The sequence below is a fragment of the Hyla sarda genome, unplaced genomic scaffold (genome assembly GCF_029499605.1).
Source record: "Hyla sarda isolate aHylSar1 unplaced genomic scaffold, aHylSar1.hap1 scaffold_903, whole genome shotgun sequence".
Taxonomy (NCBI): domain Eukaryota; kingdom Metazoa; phylum Chordata; class Amphibia; order Anura; family Hylidae; genus Hyla; species Hyla sarda.
This window is the reverse complement of record NW_026610932.1, coordinates 57,753-84,536: the sequence shown is the minus strand read 5'-3', so window position 1 is coordinate 84,536 and position 26,784 is coordinate 57,753. Positions and strand designations below refer to the sequence as shown.

The following is a 26,784-nucleotide window of genomic DNA, read 5'->3' as shown; positions in this document are numbered from 1 at the left end:
CTGGACATGTACTGGCTTAAGCAGGGGGACAAGTCTGGCACTGCATGATTTGAGTCCCTGGCGGTGTAGGGTGTTACTGATGGTAGCCTTTGTTACTTTGGTCCCAGCTCTCTGCAGGTCATTCACTAGGTCCCCCCGTGTGGTTCTGGGATTTTTGCTCATCCTTCTTGTGATCATTTTGACACCACGGGGTGAGATCTTGCATGGAGCCCCAGATCGAGGAAGATTATCAGTGGTCTTGTATGTCTTCCATTTTCTAATAATTGCTCCCACAGTTGACTTCTTCACACCAAGCTTCTTACCTATTGCAGATTCAGTCTTCCCAGCCTGGTGCAGGTCTACAATTTTGTTTCTGGTGTCCTTCGCCAGCTCTTTTGTCTTGGCCATAGTGGAGTTTGGAGTGTGACTGTTTGAACTTGTTATCAGTATAAAAGACACCTGTCCACAACCTCAAACAGGAGCCATTAATACAGGTAACGACGTGGAGGACAGAGGAGACTCTTACCGAAGAAGTTAAAGGTCTGTGAGAGGCAGAAATCTTCTTGTTTGTAGGTGACCAAATACTTATTTTCCACCATAATTTGCAAATAAATTCTTTAAAAATCAGACAATGGGATTTTATGGATTTCTTTCTCATTCTGTCTCTCATAGTTGAGGTTATAACCTATGATGATAATTACAGCCTCTCATCTTTATAAGTGGGAGAACTTGCACAATTGATGGCCGACTAAATACATTTTTGCACTTTTTTGCACCCCCCCAAGCCTATTACAGATCTCTCCTTTATATATGCTCCCCCAGGCCTTATTACAGGTCTCTCCTTTATATATGCCCCCAGGCCTATTACAGGTCTCTCCTTTATATATGCCCCCCCCCCCAAGCCTATTACAGGTCTCTCCTTTATATATGCCCCCCCCCCAGGCCTATTACAGGTCTCTCCTTTATATATGCCCCCCCAGGCCTATTACAGGTCTCTCATTTATATATGCCCCCCGACAAGCCTATTACAGGTCTCACCTTTATATATGCCCTCCAGGCCTATTACAGGTCTCTCCTTTATATATGCCCCCCCAGGCCTATTACAGGTCTCTCCTTTATATATGCCCCCCCCCCCAAGCCTATTACTGGTCTTTCCTTTATCTATGCCCTCCAGGCCTATTACAGGTCTCTCCTTTATATATGCCCCCCCCCCAGGCCTATTACAGGTCTCTCCTTTATATATGGCCCCCCCCCCCCCAAGCCTATTACTGGTCTTTCCTTTATCTATGCCCTCCAGGCCTATTACAGGAGTGAGTCTACAGCTGGAAATGAAATAAAGCTTGTGGGGGCCCCTGATGGTCTCCCTAGTGCAGACGGATCTGGTGCACAGTGTCTGGCAGCAGCTCCTCTCCCCGTAGCCTGCAGCTCATTGTGATGTGGTGGATGCTCAGACATTTCAGCTGCAGAAGACAAATCAATGATCGGGAGGAGACGCAGTAAATATTAGTGTATTCACCTCGGTCAGCAGCCGCCTCATGGAGGTGTTCTCCCCCAGCAGGTGGTAAATTTGCTCCTCGCTGTACATAGACCTCATACTCTTGCACGGACTGTTGAAATACTTGGCCATCTGAGTGTTGGTCTGACTTGGCTCGTCTTCAAAATGCTTCCACTGCAAAAGCTGAGGAGACAGAGCAGATAGCGGCCATTACATCATATATTTAGACACCGGGGGTGTGACTGCAGTGGTGCACACTATCTGAGAGAATACAGCAAATGGTGCGAACACAGAAGAAACCTGGGCCCCTTGACTGGAATTATGATGGGCCTCCTACTATGATGTCTGATTTTGCCCCATTGGTCAGAAAGGTTTGTTGTTATCCCCTCCATGCTTCCTGTGACCCTCACACCAATACCCCACCACATAAACTGCTGACTGTGCAGTTTCTTGGGGAGAAGAGTCATACACAGCTTCCTACTATTGGCAAAGAAATGGGACCAACCAGGGCTGAACCCTTCTCCTAATGGGCCCCATTGCAGCTGCATTGCAGGTCTCAGTGGTATGTATGTATGCCTTTAAAGGCAAGAAAGAACTGAGACTGCACTCACCATCCAACAAAGTTTTATTTGTTCATATGAAGGGGCAAACCGGGACAGGCTGTATCACGCTAGACTGTGCTTCTTGAAACCAGCTTGAAGAAGCGCAGTCTAGTGTGAAACAGCCTGTCCCGGTTTGCCCCTGCCTTCGCCGCCACCTTCATACTTCGTTGGATGGTGAGTGCAATCTAATTTCTTTCTTACCTTTAAAGTTGTTTAAGCCTCCTTGGACGTTGCACCACTGTCACGATCACACCCTATCGGTCCAGCCAAGACATTAGAGAGAGTGTGATGGTGCAAGGGTTAAAGCCACCAGACCTCTGGGCATCCACTACTAGTCCCAGCAAGTCACCAAATTAACCCTTAGATAAACATGTTTTACCAGAGCTGCCTTCAGAAAGGTGAGCTCATATATTTAGAGATCAAAGACCAGAGCTGATTAATAAAACATTTAATCTGATAAAAGGTATCACAGTTTCTAAATATATATATAAATACAGGAACAAATGACATACAGGTACAAAAATATATAAAAGAGTTTTGCAAGACAAGTTCAGAAAACAAAAGATGAAGTTCTTACAGCATGATGATATAGCAGTCCATGAGTGAGTGAGAGTCCAGCTGTTCTTAGGATGGTCTTGTCAGCTTGTTGCACAACATTGAACACCCAACTTTTAGTCTAGCATTGTTTAAATATCATATCTGCTCTCTTGGGAGGGAGACTCCATTCCCCCCTCCCCTCTGATCCCACCAGGGGGTCTTCTCTCTTCCTGACCCCTTATCTCTTTGATTATATGATGTGACCAGAGTGCATGACTTCAAAGGAGATACAAACAAACAGCCAGACCCCCCAATAAAATGCAATACACAAAACACAGTCTGAATGACCTCTCACCCATGGCTTGGATAATACATCACACAGTTGTAATTATAATACACATATATGATTTTAATAATCAGGCCTTGGGCCTGACACCTCCCCCTTAAGATGGGGACAGAGAGATCTTGCTTCTCCAGGCTAATCGATCTGTCTCCATTACTCCTCTATTTCTCTTCTTGACACCACAGGCCCTGCATTCCCAGTAAAGATGGCACTGAAGGGGCCTAGTACCTGATTAAGCTGCCTCCTCCTTTCCTCTGAGAGCTGTGGATTGATCTCCACATCCTGAAGGGATCCCTGGCTCTTAGCTTCCTCCACTAGGTCCAGTAGGGGATCACTACCAGCCCTTCCTCTGGTGCACTACATACACTGAGTACCACCTCCTCAGGGTCATAGTATGCCATATTAATGTGGTACTGTCTCTGCCTCTGACCTTTCTCATCAAGGGCAACTACATATGTGGTGGGTTCTAGGCGCTGCAGAATGAGGAAGGGACCCTCCCAGGCAGCCTGCAACTTATTCTGCCTGATGAGGTTCAGGACCATTCCCTTCTGTCCCACTTCATAGACCCGGTCCCTTGCATTGCAATCCTACCAGTACTTCTGCCTGGACTGTGCTGCTGTGAGGTTGTCCTGTACCAGCCCAGTCAGTGTCTGCATCCTGTCCCTGAATCTCAGAACATACTCCCCCACAGAAGTCTCAGGGGCATGTAGCCCCCCTTCCCATTGTTCCTTAACTAAATCTCGGGGTCCCCGCACTTTGTGACCATATAATAACTCAAAGGGCGAGAAACCTGTAGACTCTTGGGGTACCTCCCTGTGAGCAAATAACAGATGGGGTAAATACTTTTCCCAGTCTCTGCCCTCCGATTCTACAAATGTTTTAAGCATTTGTTTCAAGGCGCCATTGTTACCAGACACTCTGTCCAACCAATGTAGAGGGTTGTGATCAGACAGTAAAATCCCTGCCGTACAGGTATGGCTGTAATTTTTGCAAAGCCCAGACCACAGCTAGACATTCCTTCTCTATGACCGCATAGGCCACTCCCAAATGTCCTGCCAGGGGGTCTCATGGGCGACCTCAGCAGCTCTTTCCTGTACTGCCTAGGAACCACTAACGGCCTTTCTCTCTCCTGGGCCCCTAGCATGCCTTTGGAAAGGGACTCCCAGTACAAGATATAATTTTCCCAATATACCCGATGCCCATCTGTGTCAACACCTGTATGTTCAGCACGTTGTCTCAGCCCTTCAAGGGAAGGGTCACTGCGCAGAGCTTCCCGGAAATGCTCGTTTCCCTCCCCATCTCGTGGTATCAGGGAGCACATTTCCCCCAGGTGAACTAGCATCTCCACCTTCCTCTGCTGGGGCTTGCAAGTCACACAGCTTGCCCCTTGCATCACCATCCTCCCTTCCTTTTAAAGCTGCAGCCCTGGCATGCTGCTGACGCGTTACCACTGCCACCATTGGTATGTCTCCCTGGGGTTTACCTTCCTCCCCCTCAGTTCCAGACATAACAATACAGGCATCATACACAGGGCTATCACTCCTTCCATCCTCCTCCTTAGGCTCACAGGATTTTGACATATCACTCACTGCTGGTCCCTCATCCTTACATGTCACCAGGGGCACACCAACCCCTCCCCCTAGCCCATCTCCACTAGGTTTTGGCATTGGCAATGCAGTCACCACATTTCACAATACACCCCATTCCACTTTTGGAAAACATTACAGGTTCAGTCACAGGTAAACATTTATCAATCCCCTGCACTCCCTCCCAGTTACCACATTTCGCAGTGTCTCCCAAAGTCTCGCACAGTACCTCAGAATGAACAGGGCTCTCTCCTAGCCCATCAGGTGTGCAGGTAGTGTCCTCTGGAGCATAATGACAGAGCATCTGACCCAAATCATTCCCCAGCAGAACATTAACAGGGATGTCCTCAGAGACCCCCACCTCCCGCAAACCTTGGCCTGTACCCCAATCTAGGTACACACGGGCCATGGGCACAGCAGGCCGCACACCTCCAATTCCTTTTAAAGCCATGGTTCTTCCAGGGATGATGACCTCTGTATCCACCACTTCAGGCCGCACCAAGGTAAAGGAGGCTCCAGAATCCCGCAAACCCACTGTCAGCCGGTCACCCACAGTTACACTCTGCAGGTTATCCGCTGTTTTCTCCACTGCTCCGGACACCAGAAGAACGGCTGTGTGACCTCCAGCTACTGGTGGAGAATTCTTTTTGTTGGGGCAAGTGGCACTCAGGTGCCCAATATTGTTGCATCTGTAACATCGGCGGGTGTCCCCCTGACCCAATGTGGCTCCTGTTGCTTTTGGGAATGATGGCAAGAATTTCCCGGCTGGCCTGGTGGTGCTTTGTGGTTGTGTGGCTCCCCTCCAGGTACTTGCTCCAGCTTGTGCAGATCCACGCTTTGCTGCTGGCGCCCGGTTGTTGGCAAAGTCATCTCCTAGTTCTGCTGCTTTCGGTGCTGTCTTGGGCTTGCGGTCCAAAATCCACTCTCTTGCTTCAAAGCTCTGTGTTTGGAGAAACTGATCCAGGACCATCAAGTCCTCCAGGGCCTCATAGGTAGTGACTTGTAGGCCCCCAGTCCATAGCCTGAATGCAGTCCTTAGCTGACCTGCATGTTGAGTGCAGCTTTCTGTGGCACTTTGTTGCAAAGTCCGAAACTTTTTCCGATAAGTCTCTGGAGTCAGATTAAAACTTTTTAGCAGGGCAGATTTTATTGCCTCATAGTCCTGGTCACTCTCAATGGAAAGAGAAGCAAACACATCCAGAGCTTTTCCTCGCAACCATGGGGTTATATATCGTCCCCATTGTTCCTTAGGTAGATGGAACTGCCGGCAAACCTTTTCAAATCCCCTCAGGAACACATCCAGATCACCATCTTTCTCCAACATGGGGAAATGTTCCAAGCGGGGTTTGTGGTCTCCTTGATCCTGCACATCACTCAGTGCGGATGAAGCATCCCCTCTCAGCCTCAGAACCTCCAGTTCATGTCTCCGCTGGGCCTCTCTTTCTGCCGCCTCTCTCTCTGCAGCTTGTATCTGTGCCTCTCTCTCTGCAGCTCGTATCTGGGCCTCTCTCTCTGCCGCTCGTGCCTCTCTCTCTGCAGTTTGCTACTGGAGAAGCAGTTTTGAGTTTCATATTGGCATCCGCATATAAGAGTCCAAGGCCTCATGTGGAGTACTGTCCTGATGGGGAGTAATGTTGTATTCCCCAGGAGATATCAGTCCTTGGATGGCAGTTCCAGCTGTAGGACTTTGTCTCATGTCACTCAGCTCTTCTGCACGGGCATCATACTCCACAAGATCAGCAATAAGTTGTTCCTTGTTCTTTCCTGCAGTAGGGATGTCCTTTTCTTGGCACATTAGCTCCAGTGCAGGCTTGGACTGCTTGCGATATGCCTCCATATTTCCGAGATGAGACAGAGGAGGTAAAACAGGAGATGGGGAGGACAGAACTGTCTTGCACTCTTTTTGTATGTCTTTTAAACCAGCACTGAGCTATGTCTTTGGAATTTACACACAAGAATATGTATGCAATTTCTTTTTAGTGCTAAGATTTCTTTACAGGTAAAATCCAGCAAGCACTAAAAATCTCTAAATATATCCCGACGGTGCCACCAGTTGTCACGATCACACCCTATCGGTCCAGCTAAGACATTAGAGAGAGTGTGCTGGTGCAAGGGTTAAAGCCGCCAGACGTCTGGGTATCCACTACTAGTCCCAGCAAGTCACCAAATTAACCCTTAGATAAACGTGTTTTACCAGAGCTGCCTTCAGAAAGGTGAGCTCATACATTTAGAGATCAAAGACCAGAGCTGATTAATTAAACATTTAATCTGATAAAAGGTATCACAGTGATAAATATATATAAATACAGGAACAAATGACATACAGGTACAAAAATATATAAGAGTTTTGCAAGACGAGTTCAGAAAACAAAAGATGAAGTTCTTACAGCATGATGATATAGCCGTCCATGAGTGAGTGAGAGTCCAGCTGTTCTTAGGATGGTCTTGTCAGCTTGTTGCACAGCATTGAACACCCAACTTTTAGTCTAGCATTGTTTAAATATCATATCTGCTCTCTTGGGAGGGAGACTCCATTCCCCCCTCCCCTCTGATCCCACCAGGGGGTCTTCTCTCTTCCTGACCCCTTATCTCTTTGATTATATGATGTGACCAGAGTGCTTGACTTCAAAGGAGATACAAACAAACAGCCAGACCCCCCAATAAAATGCAATACACAAAACACAGTCTGAATAACCTCTCACCCATGGCTTGGATAATACATCACACAGTTATAATTATAATACACATATAGGATTTTAATAATCAGGCCTTGGGCCTGACAACCGCCGGGACCCAACTATATTTAGGGAGACCCCAGTCCTTTCTCCTGCTTGTAACTCAGTTACCCTAGTTCTGCATGTGCCGGGCCACCACTTCTTTCAGCCTATGCACGTACGCCCTTGCTAATGAGGCTGAGGCCACGTGGTGGACTGTACCTGTCAGGCATTTATGGCATCCCATGCCAAATATTTTAGATATTGAGGAGAAATGTTTTAGGTGGAGCAGTTTGTGTTGGCTTTTATTTAGATTTTAGTTTAAGATTTAGATTTGTGGTTCACATGGACGAGGAAGGATTCTGGGTTTGGTTTGGATGGTGAAGCAGACTGGAGGATATAGCAGTTCTGGGTTGGCGCTGGCCGGGTTGGGGTTGGGTTACATAGTTAGTATGGTTGAAAAAAGACATTCGTCCATCAAGTTCAACCAGGGAATTGAAGGGATGTTGTTTTATAATTCTGCATAAGCATTAATGTTATTTTGTTCCAGCAATGTATCTAACCCTGTTTTAAAGCTATTAATTGTTCCTGCTGTGACCAGTTCCTGAGGTAGACTGTTCCATAAGTTCACAGTCCTCACGGTAAAGAAGGCGTGTCGCCCCTTTAGACTAAACCTTTTCTTCTCCAGACGGAGGGAGTGCCCCCTCGTCCTTTGGGGGGGTTTAACCTGGAACAGTTTTTCTCCATATTTTTTGTATGGGCCATTTATATACTTATATACATTTATCATATCCCCCCTTAAACGTCTCTTCTCAAGACTAAACAATTGTAACTCCTTTAATCGCTCCTCATAGCTAAGATGTTCCATGCCCCATATTAGTTTAGTCGCACGTCTCTGCACCCTTTCCAGCTCCACAGTGTCCCTTTTATGGACTGGTGACCAAAACTGAACAGCATATTCCAGGTGAGGCCGTACCAATGCTTTATAAAGGGGGAGTATTATGTCCCTGTCCCTTGAGTCCATGCCGCTTTTTATACATGACAATATCCTGCCGGCCTTGGAAGCAGCAGCCTGACATTGTGCTATTCTGTAGTCTGTGATCTACAAGTACACCCAGATCCTTCTCTACCAGTGACTCTGCCAGTTTAATCCCCCCTAAGACATACGATGCTGCAGGTCATTAGTACCCAGATGCAGAACTTTACATTTATCCACATTGAACCTCATTTGCCAAGTGGATGCCCAGACACTTAGTCTATCCAAGTCATCTTGTAACCTATACACATCCTCTATAGACTGTACCGTGCTACAAAGCTTGGTGTCATCTGCAAAGATAGAAACAGAGCTGTTAATGCCATCCTCTATATCATTGATAAATAAATTATACAACAGCGGTCCCAGTACTGAACCTTGGGGTACACCACTAATAACCGGGGACCAATCAGAGTACTAATCATTGACCAGCACTCTCTGGGTATGATCCATGGGTTACAGGCTTTGGGATTAGGGATTTAGCTTTTCTTAAGGTTGAGTGTGAGAAGGAAATGGACTTGTGATCCGGTTGTAGATAGTCAGCAGAGCTTTATCTTTGAATTAGACATGGAGTCAGACTTAAAGAGGTACCCCGGTGGAAAACATTTTTTTTTTTGTGTAGTTCTTTTATGCCTGACCACAGTGCTCTCTGCTGACACCTCTGTTCATGTCAGGAACTATCCAGAGCAGGAGCAAATCCCCATAGAAAATCTCTCCTGCTCTGGACAGTTCCTAGTATGGACAGAGGTGTCAGCAGAGAGCACTGTGGTCAGACTGGAAAGAACTACACAACTTCCTGTGGAGTCTACAGCAGCTGATAAGTACAGGCGGGATTAAGATTTTTACAAATCTGTTTAACTTTCTGGCACCAATTTTTTTTTTCCCACCGAAGTACCCCTTTAATTTTCATTTAAATTAGAAATAAAAGAGCCTAAATAATAAAAACTCCCAATCCCCCTTTCTGAAGCTGTATACGTGTATTACATGTACTGCAGTCAGAAATGCTGGAGATTATTGCAGAATCAAGCTCTTTCCCCTTCTTTCCTTCTTTTCCAGATGTGATGTCAGAGCTTTGCTGTGTAGGCGGGCTCTTCTGGGTGTTATGTCAGAGCTGTGCTGTATAGGCGGGCTCTTCTGGGTGTGATGTCAGAGCTGTGCTGTGTGGGCGGACTCTTCTGGGTGTGATGTCAGAGCTGTGCTGTGTGGGTGGGCTATTCTGGGTGTGATGTCAGAGCTGTGCTGTGTGGGTGGGCTATTCTGGGTGTGATGTCAGAGCTGTGCCGTGTAGGCGGGCTCTTCTGGGTGTTATGTTAGAGCTGTGCTGTGTAGGCGGGCTCTTCTGGGTGTGATGTCAGAGCTGTGCTGTGTAGGCGGGCTCTTCTGGGTGTGATGTCAGAGCTGTGCTGTGTGGGCGGGCTCTTCTGGGTGTGATGTTAGAGCTGTGCTGTGTGGGCGGGCTCTTCTGGGTGTGATGTCAGAGCTGTGCTGTGTGGGTGGGCTATTCTGGGTGTGATGTCAGAGCTGTGCTGTGTAGGTGGGCCCTTCTGGGTGTGATGTCAGAGCTGTGCAGGCAGGCTCTTCTGGGTGTGATGTCAGAGCTGTGCTGTGTAGGCAGGCTTTTCTGAGTGTGATGTCAGAGCTGTGCTGTGTGGGCGGGCTTTTATGGGTGTGATGTCATAGCTGTGCTGTGTGGGTTGGTTCTTCCGGGTGTGATGTCAGAGCTGTGCTGTGTATGCGGGCTCTTCTGGGTGTGATGTCAGAGCTGTGCTGTGTAGGCGTGCTCTTCTGGGTGTGATGTCAGAGCTGTGCTGTGTGGGCGGGCTCTTCTGGGTGGGATATCAGAGCTGTGCTGTGCGGGCGGGCTCTTCTGGGTGTGATGTCAGAGCTGTGCTGTGTGGGTGGGCTATTCTGGGTGTGATGTCAGAGCTGTGCTGTGTATGCGGGCTCTTCTGGGTGTGATGTCAGAGCTGTGCTGTGTGGGCGGGCTCTTCAGGGTGTGATGTCAGAGCTTTGCTGTGTAGGCGGGCTCTTCTGGGTGTGATGTCAGAGCTGTGCTGTGTAGGTGGGATCTTCAGGGTGTGATGTCAGAGCTGTGCTTTGTAGGCGGGCTCTTCTGGGTGTGATGTCAGAGCTGTGCTGTGTGGGCGGGATCTTCTGGGTGTGATGTCAGAGCTGTGCTTTGTAGGCGGGCTCTTCTGGGTGTGATGTCAGAGCTGTGCTGTGTGGGCGGGCTTTTATGGGTGTGATGTCATAGCTGTGCTGTGTGGGTTGGTTCTTCCAGGTGTGATATCAGAGCTGTGCTGTGTGGGCGGGCTCTTCCGGGTGTGATGTCAGAGCTGTGCTGTGTAGGCGGGCTTGTCTGGGTGTGATGTAAGAGCTGTGCTGTGTGGGTGGGCTTTTATGGGTGTGATGTCATAGCTGTGCTGTGTGGGTTGGTTCTTCCAGGTGTGATGTCAGAGCGAGCTGTGCTGCGTGGGCAGGCTCTTCAGATGTCAGAGCTGTGCTGTGTGATTTTCTCCTTATACCAGGAGCCCCAGGAAGAACATCCAGAAGATGACCTCCATTGTAGGCGCTGACGATGCCCCATGACCTCCTGACAATGACAAAGGTAGGGGACGTCTACGTTCAGTGACCCCCAAACACATATGGACTACAACACTGATGCATAGACCACCAGCATTACATTGGTGAAGGTCCGATTCTCAGCACGTCCTGCCGATTGAGCGAGCGATATGTCTTCTAAATCGTTGACTAGGCAGGGCGCCATGCTTTTGGTAGTGGCTGTACCTTGTATTTCCAGCTCAGTCCCAGCTTCTCTGCATTGCCCCTTCACATTACAGAAACAGCCTCATACCTGGCTACTACAGCTTAGCTCCATTTAGGTGAATGGGACTGAGCTGCAGTACCACACACAGCCTGTAGACAAGTGTGGCGCTGTTGATAGAAGGAAGCTTTTGTTCTAAGCCTGGATACTATAAATGGCCCCTTTTCCCCCTATCATAGGAACACTAAGATAACACATCCTAGATCTGAATGAAGAACTAATCGTATGAAATACTTTCCTCTTTACATAGTTGAATGCGCTGACAACAAAATCACCAAAAATGATCAATGGAAATCAAATGTATCAACCCATGGAGGTCTGGATATGGAGTCACACTCAAAATCACAGTGGAAAACCACACTACAGGCTGATCCAACTTTATGTAATGTCCTTAAAACAAGTCCCAATGAGGCTCAGTAGTGTGTGTGGCCTCCACGTGCCCATATGACCTCCCTACAACGCCTGGGCATGCTCCTGATGAGGTGGAGGATGGTCTCCTGAGGGATGTCCTCCCAGACCTGGACTAAAGCATTCGCCAACTCATGGACAGTCTGTGGTGGATGGAGCGAGACGTCCCAGATGTGCTCAATCGGATTCAGGGGAACAGGCGCCCAGTCCATGGCATCAATGCCTTCCTCTTGTAGGAACTGCTGACACACTCCAGCCACATGACGTCTAGCATTGTCTTGTATTAGGAGGAACCCAGGGCCAACCGCACCAGCATATGGTCTCACAAGGGGTCTGAGGGTCTCATTTCGGTACCTAATGGCAGTCAGGCTACCTCTGGCAAGCACATGGAGGGCTATGCGGACCCCCAAAGAAATGCCACCCAACACCATTACTGACCCATCGCCAAACCGGTCATGTGGGAGGATGTTGCAGGCAGCAGAACGTTATTCATGGCGTCTCCAGACTCTGTCACATGTGCTCAGTGTGAACCTGCTTTAATCTGTGAAGAGCACAGGGCGCCAGTGGAGAATTTGCCAATCTTTGTGTTCTCTGGCAAATTCCAAATGTCCTGCATGCTGTTGGGCTGTGAGCACATCCCCCACCTGTGGACGTCGGGCCCTCATACCCCCCTCATGGAGTCTGTTTCTGACTGTTTGTTTGAGATTGACACATGCACATTTGTTTCCTGCTGGAGGTCATTTTGCAGGGCTCTGGCAGTGCTCCTCCTTGCACAAAGGCGGAGGTAGCGGTCCTGCTGCTGGGTTGTTGCCTCCTTCACGTCTCTTTATGTACTGGCCTGTCTCCTGGTAGCGCCTCCAAGCTCTGGACACTACGCTGACAGACACAGCAAACCTTCTTGCCACAGCTCGCATTGATGTGCCATCCTGGATGAGCTTCACTACCTGAGCCACTTGTGTGGGTTGTAGACTCCGTCTAATGCTACCACTAGACTAAAAGCACCGCCAGGAATCAAAAGTGACCAAAACATCAGCCAGGAAGCACAGGAATAGAGAAGTGGTCTGTGGATACCACTTGCAGAACCACTCCTTTATTGGGGGTGTCTTTCTAATTGCCTATAATTTCCACCTGTTGTCTGTTCCATGTGAAATTGATTGTCAATCAGTGTTCTTCCTGAGTGGACAGTGGGATTTCACACAAGTGTCAGTGACTTGGAGTTACATTGTGTTGTTTATGTTCCCTTTATGTTTTTGAGCAGTGTACATGTAATATGGATGTTAGTATTGGGGACAGTATGGGGACACTGCAGGTGAGGAGGAGCCCTATCCTCTCTATAATATGTTTGCCGCTGATGTCAGCGCAGCCGCCCAGTACATGAGATGATCTGCATCCTGTGTTCCGCTGCCCCCTACTGGAAGCATGCCGGGCAGGATCCTATGTCTGTTTTTCATTCTGCTGGCAGATCGCTGAGGACATTTTTTCCATTGGTGACAATGTTGTTGTGACAGGTTACTATAGGGCAGTACCCTCCAAAGTGTGGACCTCCAACTGTTGCAAAACTACAACTCCCAGCATGATGGGAATTTTAGTTTTGCAACAGCTTGTGAATCTGCACTTACCTGTGGGATGAAGACGAGGCAGGTGATGGTGGTGGTGCACAGGAGGATGCTCCCGGCCGTCACCCCGTAAACCAGGCTGGGCCATGTATAGAAGACATGTGACACTACCAAGCAGACCGCCGAGGCCACGATCACCAGGCTGCTGCCCACCATGATAACCAGAGACTGGTTAACCGGAGGAGTGCTGATACTCTTGGTCAGACCGGCCAGGTAACTACCGTAAATCAGGAACATGCCCTGCAACGAAAAAAACAAAAATAATCGCAAAAAAATATACAAGTCCCCGGTACTTATGAGAAACAAAAGGCTTATTACAGATTCTTCTATCCTCAGCATCTTCATGAATAGAATGCAAGAATTACAGAGGAGACTGAGGCATATACACCCAGTACAGTATATATCAATCGGATACGGCTGGATAGAACAGATGACCCCGGCTCATACCTTGATCCCCATTAGAAGGGCGACCCAGAATTCGGTGTGCTTAGAGGAGCAGAAGTGCATCCTGGTGACTTCACAGGATGTGGCGCCATCTCCAGCCTGGGGGAAGCGGAAAAGGTAATTAATATTACATGGTAAGATTTGTAAATTATATCATATGGTCACTATTATGTATGCAGTAAATAAGTGTGGATTAGGCCTCATCTGAGACGGAACTGTAGACCAGGCCTCATCTCATACAGAACTGTAGACCAGGCCTCATCTCATACAGAACTGTAGACCAGGCCTCATCTGATACAGAACTGTAGACCAGGCCTTATCTCATACAGAACTGTAGACCAGGCCTCATCTAATACAGAACTGTAGACCGGGCCTCATCTCATACAGAACTGTAGACCAGGCCTCATCTCATACAGAACTGTAGACCAGGCCTCATCTCATACAGAACTGTAGACCGGGCCTCATCTCATACAGAACTGTAGACCGGGCCTCATCTCATACAGAACTGTAGACCGGGCCTCATCTCATACAGAACTGTAGACCAGGCCTCATCTCATACAGAACTGTAGACCGGGCCTCATCTCATACAGAACTGTAGACCGGGCCTCATCTCATACAGAATTGTAGACCAGGCCTCATGTGATACAGAACTGTAGACCAGGCCTCATCTCATACAGAACTGTAGACCAGGCCTCATCTCATACAGAACTGTACACTAGGCCTCATCTCATACAGAACTGTAGACTAAGCCTCATCTCATACAGAACTGTAGACCGGGCCTCATCTCATACAGAACTGTAGACCAGGCCTCATCTGATACAGAACTGTAGACCAGGCCTCATGTGATACAGAACTGTAGACCAGGCCTCATCTCATACAGAACTGTACACCAGGCCATATCTCATACAGAACTGTAGACCGGGCCTCATCTCATACAGAACTGTAGACCGGGCCTCATCTGAGACGGAACTGTAGACCAGGCCTTATCTCATACAGAACTGTAGACCAGGCCTCATCTCATACAGAACTGTAGACCGGGCCTCATCTGAGACGGAACTGTAGACCAGGCCTCATCTGAGACGGAACTGTAGACTAGGCCTCATCTCATACAGAACTGTAGACCAGGCCTCATTTCATAAAGAACTGTAGACCAGGCCTCATCTCATACAGAACTGTAGACCGGGCCTCATCTGATACAGAACTGTAGACCAGGCCTCATCTCATACAGAACTGTAGACCGGGCCTCATCTCATACAGAACTGTAGACAAGGCCTCATCTCATACAGAACTGTAGACCAGGCCTCATCTGATACAGAACTGTAGACCGAGCCTCATCTCATACAGATCTGTAGACCAGGCCTCATCTCATACAGAACTGTAGACCGGGCCTCATCTGATACAGAACTGTAGATCAGGCCTCATCTCATACAGAACTGTAGACCGGGCCTCATCTCATACAGAACTGTAGACAAGGCCTCATCTCATACAGAACTGTAGACCAGGCCTCATCTGATACAGAACTGTAGACCGGGCCTCATCTCATACAGAACTGTAGACCGGGCCTCATCTCATACAGAACTGTAGACTGGGCCTCATCTCATACAGAACTGTAGACCGGGCCTCATCTCATACAGAACTGTAGACCAGGCATCATCTGATACAGAACTGTAGACCGGGCCTCATCTCATACAGAACTGTAGACCGGGCCTCATCTCATACAGAACTGTAGACCGGGCCTCATCTCATACAGAACTGTAGACAAGGCCTCATCTCATACAGAACTGTAGACCAGGCCTCATCTGATACAGAACTGTAGACCGGGCCTCATCTCATACAGAACTGTAGACTGGGCCTCATCTCATACAGAACTGTAGACCAGGCCTCATCTCATACAGAACTGTAGACTGGGCCTCATCTCATACAGAAATGTAGACCAGGCCTCATCTCATACAGAACTGTAGACCGGGCCTCATCTCATACAGAACTGTAGACCGGGCCTCATCTCATACAGAACTGTAGACCGGGCCTCATCTCATACAGAACTGTAGACCAGGCCTCATCTCATACAGAATTGTAGACCAGGCCTCATCTCATACAGAACTGTAGACCAGGCCTCATCTCATACAGAACTGTACACTAGGCCTCATCTCATACAGAACTGTAGACTAAGCCTCATCTCATACAGAACTGTACACCGGGCCTCATTTCATACAGAACTGTAGACCAGGCCTCATCTCATACAGAACTGTAGACCAGGCCTCATGTGATACAGAACTGTAGACCAGGCCTCATCTCATACAGAACTGTACACCAGGCCATATCTCATACAGAACTGTAGAGCGGGCCTCATCTGAGACGGAACTGTAGACCAGGCCTCATCTCATACAGAACTGTAGACCGGGCCTCATCTGAGACGGAACTGTAGACCAGGCCTCATCTGAGACGGAACTGTAGACTAGGCCTCATCTCATACAGAACTGTAGACCAGGCCTCATCTCATAAAGAACTGTAGACCAGGCCTCATCTCATACAGAACTGTAGACCGGGCCTCATCTCATACAGAACTGTAGACCGGGCCTCATCTGATACAGAACTGTAGACCGGGCCTCATCTGATACAGAACTGTAGACCGGGCCTCTTCTGATACAGAACTGTAGACCGGGCCTCTTCTGATACAGAACTGTAGACCAGGCCTCATCGCATACAGAACTGTAGACCGGGCCTCATCTCATAAAGAACTGTAGACCAGGCCTCATCTCATACAGAACAGTAGACCAGGCCTCATCTCATACAGAACTGTAGACCGGGCCTCATCTGATGCAGAACTGTAGACCGGGCCTCATCTCATACAGAACTGTAGACCAGGCCTCATCTCATACAGAACTGTAGACCAGGCCTCATCTCATACAGAATTGTAGACCAGGCCTTATCTCATACAGAACTGTAGACCGGGCCTCATCTCATACAGAACTGTAGACCAGGCCTCATCTCATACAGAATTGTAGACCAGGCCTCATGTGATACAGAACTGTAGACCAGGCATCATCTCCTACAGAACTGTAGACCAGGCCTCATCTCATACAGAACTGTACACTAGGCCTCATCTCATACAGAACTGTAGACTAAGCCTCATCTCATACAGAACTGTAGACCGGGCCTCATCTCATACAGAGCTGTAGACCGGGCCTCATCTCATACAGAACTGTAGACCAGGCCTCATCTCATACAGAATTGTAGACCAGGCCTCATGTGATACAGAACTGTAGACCAGGCCTCATCTCATACAGAACTGTACACCAGGCCTTATCTCATACAGAACTGTAGACCAGGCCTCATCTCATACAGAACTGTACACTAGGCCTCATCTCATACAGAACTGTAGAGCGGGCCTCATCTGAGACGGAACTGTAGACCAGGCCTTATCTCATACAGAACTGTAGACCGGGCCTCATCTGAGACGGAACTTTAGACCAGGCCTCATCTGAGACGGAACTGTAGACCAGGCCTTATCTCATACAGAACTGTAGACTAGGCCTCATCTCATACAGAACTGTAGACCAGGCCTCATCTCATACAGAACTGTAGACCAGGCCTCATGTGATACAGAACTGTACACCAGGCCTCATCTCATACAGAACTGTACACCAGGCCATATCTCATACAGAACTGTAGACCAGGCCTCATCTCATACAGAACTGTAGACCGGGCCTCATCTGAGACGGAACTGTAGACCAGGCCTCATCTGAGACGGAACTGTAGACTAGGCCTCATCTCATACAGAACTGTAGACCAGGCCTCATCTCATAAAGAACTGTAGACCAGGCCTCATCTCATACAGAACTGTAGACCGGGCCTCATCTGATACAGAACTGTAGACCGGGCCTCATCTGATACAGAACTGTAGACCGGGCCTCATCTGATACAGAACTGTAGACCGGGCCTCTTCTGATACAGAACTGTAGACCAGGCCTCATCGCATACAGAACTGTAGACCGGGCCTCATCTTATAAAGAACTGTAGACCAGGCCTCATCTCATACAGAACAGTAGACCAGGCCTCATCTCATACAGAACTGTAGACCGGGCCTCATCTGATGCAGAACTGTAGACCGGGCCTCATCTCATACAGAACTGTAGACCAGGCCTCATCTCATACAGAACTGTAGACCAGGCCTCATCTCATACAGAATTGTAGACCAGGCCTTATCTCATACAGAACTGTAGACCGGGCCTCATCTCATACAGAACTGTAGACCCAGCCTCATCTCATACAGCATTGTAGACCAGGCCTCATGTGATACAGAACTGTAGACCAGGCATCATCTCATACAGAACTGTAGACCAGGCCTCATCTCATACAGAACTGTACACTAGGCCTCATCTCATACAGAACTGTAGACTAAGCCTCATCTCATACAGAACTGTAGACCGGGCCTCATCTCATACAGAGCTGTAGACCGGGCCTCATCTCATACAGAACTGTAGACCAGGCCTCATCTCATACAGAATTGTAGACCAGGCCTCATGTGATACAGAACTGTAGACCAGGCCTCATCTCATACAGAACTGTACACCAGGCCTCATCTCATACAGAACTGTAGACCAGGCCTCATCTCATACAGAACTGTACACTAGGCCTCATCTCATACAGAACTGTAGAGCGGGCCTCATCTGAGACGGAACTGTAGACCAGGCCTTATCTCATACAGAACTGTAGACCAGGCCTTATCTCATACAGAACTGTAGACCGGGCCTCATCTGAGACGGAACTTTAGACCAGGCCTCATCTGAGACGGAACTGTAGACCAGGCCTTATCTCATACAGAACTGTAGACTAGGCCTCATCTCATACAGAACTGTAGACCAGGCCTCATCTCATACAGAACTGTAGACCAGGCCTCATGTGATACAGAACTGTACACCAGGCCTCATCTCATACAGAACTGTACACCAGGCCATATCTCATACAGAACTGTAGACCAGGCCTCATCTCATACAGAACTGTAGACCGGGCCTCATCTGAGACGGAACTGTAGACCAGGCCTCATCTGAGACGGAACTGTAGACTAGGCCTCATCTCATACAGAACTGTAGACCAGGCCTCATCTCATAAAGAACTGTAGACCAGGCCTCATCTCATACAGAACTGTAGACCGGGCCTCATCTGATACAGAACTGTAGACCGGGCCTCATCTCATACAGAACTGTAGACCGGGCCTCTTCTGATACAGAACTGTAGACCAGGCCTCATCGCATACAGAACTGTAGACCGGGCCTCATCTCATAAAGAACTGTAGACCAGGCCTCATCTCATACAGAAGAGTAGACCAGGCCTCATCTCATACAGAACTGTAGACCGGGCCTCATCTGATGCAGAACTGTAGACCGGGCCTCATCTCATACAGAACTGTAGACCAGGCCTCATCTCATACAGAACTGTAGACCAGGCCTCATCTCATACAGAATTGTAGACCAGGCCTTATCTCATACAGAACTGTAGACCGGGCCTCATCTCATACAGAACTGTAGACCAGGCCTCATCTGATACAGAATTGTAGACCAGGCCTCATGTGATACAGAACTGTAGACCAGGCATCATCTCATACAGAACTGTAGACCAGGCCTCATCTCATACAGAACTGTACACTAGGCCTCATCTCATACAGAACTGTAGACTAAGCCTCATCTCATACAGAACTGTAGACCGGGCCTCATCTCATACAGAACTGTAGACCAGGCCTCATCTCATACAGAATTGTAGACCAGGCCTCATGTGATACAGAACTGTAGACCAGGCATCATCTCATACAGAACTGTAGACCAGGCCTCATCTCATACAGAACTGTACACTAGGCCTCATCTCATACAGAACTGTAGACTAAGCCTCATCTCATACAGAACTGTAGACCGGGCCTCATCTCATACAGAGCTGTAGACCGGGCCTCATCTCATACAGAACTGTAGACCAGGCCTCATCTCATACAGAATTGTAGACCAGGCCTCATGTGATACAGAACTGTAGACCAGGCCTCATCTCATACAGTTCTGTACACCAGGCCTCATCTCATACAGAACTGTAGACCAGGCCTCATCTCATACAGAACTGTACACTAGGCCTCATCTCATACAGAACTGTAGAGCGGGCCTCATCTGAGACGGAACTGTAGACCAGGCCTTATCTCATACAGAACTGTAGACCAGGCCTTATCTCATACAGAACTGTAGACCGGGCCTCATCTGAGACGGAACTTTAGACCAGGCCTCATCTGAGACGGAACTGTAGACCAGGCCTTATCTCATACAGAACTGTAGACTAGGCCTCATCTCATACAGAACTGTAGACCAGGCCTCATCTCATACAGAACTGTAGACCAGGCCTCATGTGATACAGAACTGTACACCAGGCCTCATCTCATACAGAACTGTACACCAGGCCATATCTCATACAGAACTGTAGACCAGGCCTCATCTCATACAGAACTGTAGACCGGGCCTCATCTGAGACGGAACTGTAGACCAGGCCTCATCTGAGACGGAACTGTAGACTAGGCCTCATCTCATACAGAACTGTAGACCAGGCCTCATCTCATAAAGAACTGTAGACCAGGCCTCATCTCATACAGAACTGTAGACCGGGCCTCATCTGATACAGAACTGTAGACCGGGCCTCATCTCATACAGAACTGTAGACCGGGCCTCTTCTGATACAGAACTGTAGACCAGGCCTCATCGCATACAGAACTGTAGACCGGGCCTCATCTCATAAAGAACTGTAGACCAGGCCTCATCTCATACAGAACAGTAGACCAGGCCTCATCTCATACAGAACTGTAGACCGGGCCTCATCTGATGCAGAACTGTAGACCGGGCCTCATCTCATACAGAACTGTAGACCAGGCCTCATCTCATACAGAACTGTAGACCAGGCCTCATCTCATACAGAATTGTAGACCAGGCCTTATCTCATACAGAACTGTAGACCGGGCCTCATCTCATACAGAACTGTAGACCAGGCCTCATCTGATACAGAATTGTAGACCAGGCCTCATGTGATACAGAACAGTAGACCAGGCATCATCTCATACAGAACTGTAGACCAGGCCTCATCTCATACAGAACTGTACACTAGGCCTCATCTCATACAGAACTGTAGACTAAGCCTCATCTCATACAGAACTGTAGACCGGGCCTCATCTCATACAGAGCTGTAGACCGTCATACAGAACTGTAGACCAGGCCTCATCTCATACAGAATTGTAGACCAGGCCTTATCTCATACAGAACTGTAGACCAGACCTCATCTCATACAGAACTGTACACCAGGCCTTATCTCATACAGAACTGTAGACCAGGCCTCATCTCATACAGAACTGTACACTAGGCCTCATCTCATACAGAACTGTAGAGCGGGCCTCATCTGAGACGGAACTGTAGACCAGGCCTTATCTCATACAGAACTGTAGACCAGGCCTTATCTCATACAGAACTGTAGACCGGGCCTCATCTGAGACGGAACTTTAGACCAGGCCTCATCTGAGACGGAACTGTAGACCAGGCCTTATCTCATACAGAACTGTAGACTAGGCCTCATCTCATACAGAACTGTAGACCAGGCCTCATCTCATACAGAACTGTACACTAGGCCTCATCTCATACAGAACTGTAGACTAAGCCTCATCTCATACAGAACTGTAGACCGGGCCTCATCTCATACAGAACTGTAGACGAGGCCTCATCTCATACAGAACTGTAGACCAGGCCTCATCTCATACAGAATTGTAGACCAGGCCTCATGTGATACAGAACTGTAGACCAGGCCTCATCTCATACAGAACTGTACACCAGGCCATATCTCATACAGAACTGTAGACCGGGCCTCATCTCATACAGAACTGCAGAGCGGGCCTCATCTGAGACGGAACTGTAGACCAGGCCTTATCTCATACAGAACTGTAGACCAGGCCTCATCTCATACAGAACTGTAGACCGGGCCTCATCTGTGGCGGAACTGTAGACCAGGCCTCATCTTAGACGGAACTGTAGACCAGGCCTCATCTCATACAGAACTGTAGACCGGGCCTCATCTGATACAGAACTGTAGACCGGGCCTCTTCTGATACAGAACTGTAGACCAGGCCTCATCTCATACAGAACTGTAGACCGGGCGTCATCTCATAAAGAACTGTAGACCAGGCCTCATCTCATACAGAACTGTAGACCAGGCCTCATCTCATACAGAACTGTAGACCGGGCCTCATCTCATACAGAACTGTAGACCGGGCCTCATCTGATACAGAACTGTAGACCAGGCCTCATCTCATACAGAACTGTAGACCGGGCCTCATCTCATACAGAACTGTAGACAAGGCCTCATCTCATACAGAACTGTAGACCAGGCCTCATCTGATACAGAACTGTAGACCGAGCCTCATCTCATACAGATCTGTAGACCAGGCCTCATCTCATACAGAACTGTAGACCGGGCCTCATCTGATACAGAACTGTAGATCAGGCCTCATCTCATACAGAACTGTAGACCGGGCCTCATCTCATACAGAACTGTAGACAAGGCCTCATCTCATACAGAACTGTAGACCAGGCCTCATCTGATACAGAACTGTAGACCGGGCCTCATCTCATACAGAACTGTAGACCGGGCCTCATCTCATACAGAACTGTAGACTGGGCCTCATCTCATACAGAACTGTAGACCGGGCCTCATCTCATACAGAACTGTAGACCAGGCATCATCTGATACAGAACTGTAGACCGGGCCTCATCTCATACAGAACTGTAGACCGGGCCTCATCTCATACAGAACTGTAGACCGGGCCTCATCTCATACAGAACTGTAGACAAGGCCTCATCTCATACAGAACTGTAGACCAGGCCTCATCTGATACAGAACTGTAGACCGGGCCTCATCTCATACAGAACTGTAGACTGGGCCTCATCTCATACAGAACTGTAGACCAGGCCTCATCTCATACAGAACTGTAGACTGGGCCTCATCTCATACAGAAATGTAGACCAGGCCTCATCTCATACAGAACTGTAGACCGGGCCTCATCTCATACAGAACTGTAGACCGGGCCTCATCTCATACAGAACTGTAGACCGGGCCTCATCTCATACAGAACTGTAGACCAGGCCTCATCTCATACAGAATTGTAGACCAGGCCTCATCTCATACAGAACTGTAGACCAGGCCTCATCTCATACAGAACTGTACACTAGGCCTCATCTCATACAGAACTGTAGACTAAGCCTCATCTCATACAGAACTGTACACCGGGCCTCATTTCATACAGAACTGTAGACCAGGCCTCATCTCATACAGAACTGTAGACCAGGCCTCATGTGATACAGAACTGTAGACCAGGCCTCATCTCATACAGAACTGTACACCAGGCCATATCTCATACAGAACTGTAGAGCGGGCCTCATCTGAGACGGAACTGTAGACCAGGCCTCATCTCATACAGAACTGTAGACCGGGCCTCATCTGAGACGGAACTGTAGACCAGGCCTCATCTGAGACGGAACTGTAGACTAGGCCTCATCTCATACAGAACTGTAGACCAGGCCTCATCTCATAAAGAACTGTAGACCAGGCCTCATCTCATACAGAACTGTAGACCGGGCCTCATCTCATACAGAACTGTAGACCGGGCCTCATCTGATACAGAACTGTAGACCGGGCCTCATCTGATACAGAACTGTAGACCGGGCCTCTTCTGATACAGAACTGTAGACCGGGCCTCTTCTGATACAGAACTGTAGACCAGGCCTCATCGCATACAGAACTGTAGACCGGGCCTCATCTCATAAAGAACTGTAGACCAGGCCTCATCTCATACAGAACAGTAGACCAGGCCTCATCTCATACAGAACTGTAGACCGGGCCTCATCTGATGCAGAACTGTAGACCGGGCCTCATCTCATACAGAACTGTAGACCAGGCCTCATCTCATACAGAACTGTAGACCAGGCCTCATCTCATACAGAATTGTAGACCAGGCCTTATCTCATACAGAACTGTAGACCGGGCCTCATCTCATACAGAACTGTAGACCAGGCCTCATCTCATACAGAATTGTAGACCAGGCCTCATGTGATACAGAACTGTAGACCAGGCATCATCTCCTACAGAACTGTAGACCAGGCCTCATCTCATACAGAACTGTACACTAGGCCTCATCTCATACAGAACTGTAGACTAAGCCTCATCTCATACAGAACTGTAGACCGGGCCTCATCTCATACAGAGCTGTAGACCGGGCCTCATCTCATACAGAACTGTAGACCAGGCCTCATCTCATACAGAATTGTAGACCAGGCCTCATGTGATACAGAACTGTAGACCAGGCCTCATCTCATACAGAACTGTACACCAGGCCTTATCTCATACAGAACTGTAGACCAGGCCTCATCTCATACAGAACTGTACACTAGGCCTCATCTCATACAGAACTGTAGAGCGGGCCTCATCTGAGACGGAACTGTAGACCAGGCCTTATCTCATACAGAACTGTAGACCGGGCCTCATCTGAGACGGAACTTTAGACCAGGCCTCATCTGAGACGGAACTGTAGACCAGGCCTTATCTCATACAGAACTGTAGACTAGGCCTCATCTCATACAGAACTGTAGACCAGGCCTCATCTCATACAGAACTGTAGACCAGGCCTCATGTGATACAGAACTGTACACCAGGCCTCATCTCATACAGAACTGTACACCAGGCCATATCTCATACAGAACTGTAGACCAGGCCTCATCTCATACAGAACTGTAGACCGGGCCTCATCTGAGACGGAACTGTAGACCAGGCCTCATCTGAGACGGAACTGTAGACTAGGCCTCATCTCATACAGAACTGTAGACCAGGCCTCATCTCATAAAGAACTGTAGACCAGGCCTCATCTCATACAGAACTGTAGACCGGGCCTCATCTGATACAGAACTGTAGACCGGGCCTCATCTGATACAGAACTGTAGACCGGGCCTCATCTGATACAGAACTGTAGACCGGGCCTCTTCTGATACAGAACTGTAGACCAGGCCTCATCGCATACAGAACTGTAGACCGGGCCTCATCTTATAAAGAACTGTAGACCAGGCCTCATCTCATACAGAACAGTAGACCAGGCCTCATCTCATACAGAACTGTAGACCGGGCCTCATCTGATGCAGAACTGTAGACCGGGCCTCATCTCATACAGAACTGTAGACCAGGCCTCATCTCATACAGAACTGTAGACCAGGCCTCATCTCATACAGAATTGTAGACCAGGCCTTATCTCATACAGAACTGTAGACCGGGCCTCATCTCATACAGAACTGTAGACCCAGCCTCATCTCATACAGCATTGTAGACCAGGCCTCATGTGATACAGAACTGTAGACCAGGCATCATCTCATACAGAACTGTAGACCAGGCCTCATCTCATACAGAACTGTACACTAGGCCTCATCTCATACAGAACTGTAGACTAAGCCTCATCTCATACAGAACTGTAGACCGGGCCTCATCTCATACAGAGCTGTAGACCGGGCCTCATCTCATACAGAACTGTAGACCAGGCCTCATCTCATACAGAATTGTAGACCAGGCCTCATGTGATACAGAACTGTAGACCAGGCCTCATCTCATACAGAACTGTACACCAGGCCTCATCTCATACAGAACTGTAGACCAGGCCTCATCTCATACAGAACTGTACACTAGGCCTCATCTCATACAGAACTGTAGAGCGGGCCTCATCTGAGACGGAACTGTAGACCAGGCCTTATCTCATACAGAACTGTAGACCAGGCCTTATCTCATACAGAACTGTAGACCGGGCCTCATCTGAGACGGAACTTTAGACCAGGCCTCATCTGAGACGGAACTGTAGACCAGGCCTTATCTCATACAGAACTGTAGACTAGGCCTCATCTCATACAGAACTGTAGACCAGGCCTCATCTCATACAGAACTGTAGACCAGGCCTCATGTGATACAGAACTGTACACCAGGCCTCATCTCATACAGAACTGTACACCAGGCCATATCTCATACAGAACTGTAGACCAGGCCTCATCTCATACAGAACTGTAGACCGGGCCTCATCTGAGACGGAACTGTAGACCAGGCCTCATCTGAGACGGAACTGTAGACTAGGCCTCATCTCATACAGAACTGTAGACCAGGCCTCATCTCATAAAGAACTGTAGACCAGGCCTCATCTCATACAGAACTGTAGACCGGGCCTCATCTGATACAGAACTGTAGACCGGGCCTCATCTCATACAGAACTGTAGACCGGGCCTCTTCTGATACAGAACTGTAGACCAGGCCTCATCGCATACAGAACTGTAGACCGGGCCTCATCTCATAAAGAACTGTAGACCAGGCCTCATCTCATACAGAAGAGTAGACCAGGCCTCATCTCATACAGAACTGTAGACCGGGCCTCATCTGATGCAGAACTGTAGACCGGGCCTCATCTCATACAGAACTGTAGACCAGGCCTCATCTCATACAGAACTGTAGACCAGGCCTCATCTCATACAGAATTGTAGACCAGGCCTTATCTCATACAGAACTGTAGACCGGGCCTCATCTCATACAGAACTGTAGACCAGGCCTCATCTGATACAGAATTGTAGACCAGGCCTCATGTGATACAGAACTGTAGACCAGGCATCATCTCATACAGAACTGTAGACCAGGCCTCATCTCATACAGAACTGTACACTAGGCCTCATCTCATACAGAACTGTAGACTAAGCCTCATCTCATACAGAACTGTAGACCGGGCCTCATCTCATACAGAACTGTAGACCAGGCCTCATCTCATACAGAATTGTAGACCAGGCCTCATGTGATACAGAACTGTAGACCAGGCATCATCTCATACAGAACTGTAGACCAGGCCTCATCTCATACAGAACTGTACACTAGGCCTCATCTCATACAGAACTGTAGACTAAGCCTCATCTCATACAGAACTGTAGACCGGGCCTCATCTCATACAGAGCTGTAGACCGGGCCTCATCTCATACAGAACTGTAGACCAGGCCTCATCTCATACAGAATTGTAGACCAGGCCTCATGTGATACAGAACTGTAGACCAGGCCTCATCTCATACAGTTCTGTACACCAGGCCTCATCTCATACAGAACTGTAGACCAGGCCTCATCTCATACAGAACTGTA

The 26,784-nt window shown here is 48.5% G+C and overlaps 1 protein-coding gene across 1 annotated transcript in view; it reads right to left on the bottom strand.

Moving 5' to 3' along the window:
* The window catches only part of GPR156 (G protein-coupled receptor 156), a 77,635-nt gene that overhangs the window by 4,395 nt on the left and 46,456 nt on the right, over positions 1 to 26,784 (bottom strand). Inside the window, exons 7-9 of the mRNA XM_056554804.1 lie at positions 13,585 to 13,680; positions 13,141 to 13,377; positions 1,496 to 1,657 (exon numbers count right to left, since the gene is read on the bottom strand). Coding sequence (XP_056410779.1) covers positions 1,496 to 1,657; positions 13,141 to 13,377; positions 13,585 to 13,680 — 495 coding nt within the window. The remainder of the gene's footprint in view (positions 1 to 1,495; positions 1,658 to 13,140; positions 13,378 to 13,584; positions 13,681 to 26,784) is intronic.